The sequence below is a fragment of the Gossypium hirsutum genome, chromosome D08 (genome assembly GCF_007990345.1).
Source record: "Gossypium hirsutum isolate 1008001.06 chromosome D08, Gossypium_hirsutum_v2.1, whole genome shotgun sequence".
Classification (NCBI taxonomy): Eukaryota; Viridiplantae; Streptophyta; class Magnoliopsida; order Malvales; family Malvaceae; genus Gossypium; species Gossypium hirsutum.
This window is the reverse complement of record NC_053444.1, coordinates 7,047,301-7,051,886: the sequence shown is the minus strand read 5'-3', so window position 1 is coordinate 7,051,886 and position 4,586 is coordinate 7,047,301. Positions and strand designations below refer to the sequence as shown.

Here is a 4,586-nt window from a genome sequence, read left to right as displayed (position 1 = left end):
TGGTTCAAACCTTGGCTCTGATACCACTTGTCACGGGGCTAGACCTTTTGTCTCGCAATCCGTGCGGCCTTAGGCGATCCGTTCGTCCAAACTCGCCCAAGTCAGCTTTAACTCAAGTGAGGATTCATTTAGAACTCCTCCAAGGCACCAAATATAAGAGCGGAAGCGATTTATGCCAAAAGAAGAACAACAAAGAACAACATAAAGAACGCTCGCAAAGTGTTTGAGTAAATGCTCTCTATTTCTCTTATTCACAAAGAATAATGAAACAATGAATGGAGTGAGTACAACTGAGGGGGAGGCTCTCTATTTATAGTTGAGCTCCCCCAAAACCGACGGTCAAGATACATTTACATCGACGGATGAGATTTAACCATATCCTTTAATTTTAGGGATTTACAAGATAAGCCTTATCAAATCTAATCTAATCTTTACAAGATATGATTCCCTCTATCTTCTAAGATTAGTTATCATATTTAGCCTAAGTTGTCATGTCTTCGTTATCAGGCCAACTGGGCTTCAATCTGACAGGCTTCTCCAGTAGCTCTTTGAATCGGGCCAGTTTTCGTAGGCCAAATGATCCCCATCTGAGCAATAGACCTCCATTGGATGCATTTTGTGCGATGGTCACGGGCTTTGAACTGCGGCCCGTGACACATACGCATGCGATGGGATATCTAGTAATTTTTTTTAACATTTTTATATTTTTTACTTCTTACAATTTTAAAGAGTATTATTTTTACTTGTTTTCTAATTTTATCACTTTTCTCATAATTTTTAGAATTTCTTTTAGGAATATTAATTTTTTAAATATAATTTCCAATTGCCATGTCATCCATAATCAATCATGTCATCAACCCAATTAACATAAAGATAACGGTGTCCAGGGGCTTCAACGAAAAACATAATTTCGAGTCCTAATTTATTACTGGTTTTCAATTAAGGGCTTATTTGGTGTTGTTTTCTTCAATTGATTATTCATTTATTTTACTTCTTTTATCATTTAAGTTATATATATATATTTGAATAAAAGGTAAAAAAACGGTTTTTAAAAAAATGAAAGTTAAAATTGGTGAAAATTAGAGGCCCCAAAACTTTGAAATCTCGTGTTTCAGTATGGATTTTCAATATAAAATTATTCTAGTTTAAGGTATAAATTTTTGTGAGATTTGTTTAGACTTATTTTTATTTTAGTTCATATATATTAATTATTGGTTCGATAATATTTTGTAATGCTAATTCTACTTATAGTTACTGAAATGATTTTTTTTAATGGTAAGATATAACTCTGATTATAAGAAAAATATTTTCCTATAAAGAATAAAAAAAAATGTATTCCCATGAGTAGATATCTATCTATCTATCTACACTGCTTTGAATACATTAAGCACACAACATATGCAATGCAAACACAGTGTACCTACCATGCAACCAAAAAAAAATGCATAAGCAACCGCTCTTGAATTGACGCTTTGCGGCTCCAAATTAAAAGAATCCTGATTCATCATCATGATTATCAACTTTTCAAAGGGCTCTCGATTCTGCGTGAAGCAATGCGAGTATCATGTTCATGTTGAAAAGCCTCCTAGCCTTGAGTGGGTTTATGTAGTTTTGTTGCGCTTGCACATGCATTCTGGAACTGGATACTTGGTTACATCCCTTCCAGCTTTGCTGCTTCTCAGTTCCGGCTGTCCTAAAGATTCTTGGTGCAACTCTTTTATGATCCTGTTGAACTCTGCTTCTGGGAGAGATGAGTTCACAAAATATGGGAGCATGTGCCTTTTATTTGGAGTTATGTACTTTTTATGCCCTGCATATGCTCTTTGTCCCTAAAATCAACAAATCAAGCTTCAGTTTTTAAAAAAGAATGAAAGCTATACACATAGGTAAAGAATGTTTGTTTTCTCATACCTGAATGGCGTGGCCCATATTTCCACCATGGGAGGCCATGAAAACATCACTTTTCTCAGAAACTATATAGTCAATGGCTGCCATAAAAGAAGCCTTATTAGCAAATGGTTCTAGTTCACCAGGCAATGCAAGACCTTCCTTATTGTAGAAATGGGGAAATTCTCTGGTTAATGGTGACAAGGCTTCTTTTCCGCCCAGTGGTTGCCCTCCAGCCCAGTATATTCTAGCACTCCTGGGCGCCCCCAGAGCTTTAAGCAGCCTAAAGTATACAACAACATATTGAAGATTGTTCACTAAAAAAATAAACAAGTAGCAGCTCATGGTGAAGTCATAAGAGAACTAGCTCTTTACCTAGTCACTTCAAAAGCATTCAAGGGGCATAGCCCTGCAAGTTTTCTTTCATGGTAACTCAGGTTTGATTTTGCAGTAAGAAATTCAGGGTGTCTTCTCCTTTCATTGTGGACTATCTCATCATATTCCTTACTCAAGCCTGGAAGACAACCAGTTCTCACCCATACATCCTTCTCGATTCGAAGATGAAGAGCAAGGTATGGTCCCTTGCTCTGCATTCTCCGAGCGAGCTTGTTACCGAGTTCCAGGATCGGCGGAGCAAATCTTAATGCTTGAAATGCCACCTGATAATCAATAATCAACACATTAGAATTGCATATAACTCTAGAAAAAGAACTTGGTAAAGAACAGCGCAAAGTACCTTGCAGCGAAGCTTTTGAAGATCAGGAGGAAGATCTTTAGAAAGCCTAGAATCCAGACCTCGTAAAAGCAAAACTCCTTCCTTGTTTATCTTTTGCACAAAGAGAATCGTATCAATATGCATCTATTTGATCATAAAACACTTGTAACTCCTATTGTTTAACACAATGTGTCACAATGCTTAATATGTGGGGGCATGAACATGATTGCATACCCGCTTGAGATACCGTGAACGAATCCATTGAGGTGAGACATGAAGTGGAGTACGTTTCTCCTCTACTGGCCTTGTCATTACATGTGTAGAAGGCAATGAGGATAGTATACGTACATCATCGGCTAGAACTCTCTTGAAATGACCCAAATCGAATATATCAGAAAATTCACTGCAACCACAGAAAAGCATCATATTGACAGTTAGTTAGTAATGAAGCTTGAGCATATATGTCTTTTTATCTATAAGTATGATACATTACCTCTCATCACCCCAGATGATATTGACTTGCAAGACGGGAACAACCAAAGCAGCACCGAGAATCCTAGCAATAACAACAGCATCCACAATCTGATTCCTCTGTTGATTCATGCCACCCGAAACCACCACCAGCAAGTACTTGCTTCTGCCATTCAAAATGGCCTCACTTGCTTTTCTATACTTAGCAGAAAGCTCCAAACAGGGCCTGTAACCCATCCCATCAGGCTGCTTCCAAAACTCACTTTCCAAATGCAAAGGCCGAGGACTATGTAATTGGCTGGTAACCAAGACTTGGTGGTCTCTTTCACCAACTTTGCCAGTGTTGGAACCGAAACTTTGGGAACATAGAACCAAAGTGTTAACGTTCCAGCCCAACCTCAACAAGCCAACAAGAACAAAAAGAAAGAGAGCCGACAAGCACACCCTGGGGCGTCTGCATGAGTAGTTGTGGCCGACAAAGAAGCTGCTGTTGAGGTGTGCCTTCTTTGGAGAAAGGAGGAGAGATTGGAGAGAAGAGGAAGAAAGCGAGGTGATTATCTGAGACGGAACAGAAATGTACGACTGCTTCTTGGCTTTACACTTGTTTGACTTCCCCATTAAAGCACATCAAAATGCCGCTATACCAATCGGTTTTAGTTTCTTGTTTCTTGATTTAAGTACTATTATTGTTTATTACGAACAAGAAAAAACAAACCCAGAGCTTAGAAATGAAATGAAATGTCTTGTTTCCATTTCATTCCAACATCGAAGAATTTGTCAAGAGAGGGAATAAAGAAGAAGAAGGAGAAGAAAAGGAAGAGATCCACAAAGGCAGGCTGGCATTGATGAAGTCTTTGTTTCTACACTTTCCATTTGGACTTCACCTTTTATTATAGAATTTTTCATACAGGCTTAGTTATCGAGTAATCTACCATCCAATCATCATCATGTCTTAAGTCTTGACAACATAATTTTAACATCATTCTCCACTCAAATTATATATCATCTTTGATCTACTTTATATATTATTAATAAAATTAAATAAGATCACATCATTTCAAAAAAAGTTTTAAATGAAACTGATTTACCAACAATATACAGATTTCAATACCTCAAATACATTTATCTTTATCTTATTATAATATCAGCAATTGCTTGTTATCACTATTATATATGTTAATAATAATAATAATAATAATAATAATAATAAAACCCAAAAGAGTATCAAAATATTTTAATGTGCATCCAACTCCCAAGTTTGAAAACTATGGCAATTATTCTCTCTATCATTTTTGGTAAGCCATCTTTTTCCAAATACTAGTCCACTCCCTTGTAACCTTTTTCATTTTGCCGGTGAAAAGATAAAATAATTTTATTGTTTGATGAAGAAAAAGTTAGTATTATAATCTTGAATAGGATGGAAGTTTGTATCATTAAAATATCTTCTTTAACGTATGTTTTAGATATATGTGTATTAAAGGAGAATATATTGGAAAGGTAGTGATGTATTGGC

At 36.4% G+C, this 4,586-nt stretch overlaps 1 protein-coding gene across 1 annotated transcript; it reads right to left on the bottom strand.

The window, feature by feature from the left end:
• Positions 1-1,321: 1,321 nt before the first annotated feature.
• On the bottom strand, positions 1,322-3,949 carry LOC107915667 (O-fucosyltransferase 20). The gene is made up of 6 exons (XM_016844801.2): positions 3,096-3,949; positions 2,837-3,005; positions 2,624-2,713; positions 2,263-2,546; positions 1,912-2,170; positions 1,322-1,829 (listed from the first exon to the last, which is right to left on the bottom strand). Exons 1-6 carry the CDS (start codon positions 3,689-3,691, stop codon positions 1,602-1,604), a joined length of 1,626 nt encoding a protein of 541 aa, XP_016700290.1. The 5' UTR covers positions 3,692-3,949; the 3' UTR covers positions 1,322-1,601.
• Positions 3,950-4,586: the final 637 nt, after the last annotated feature.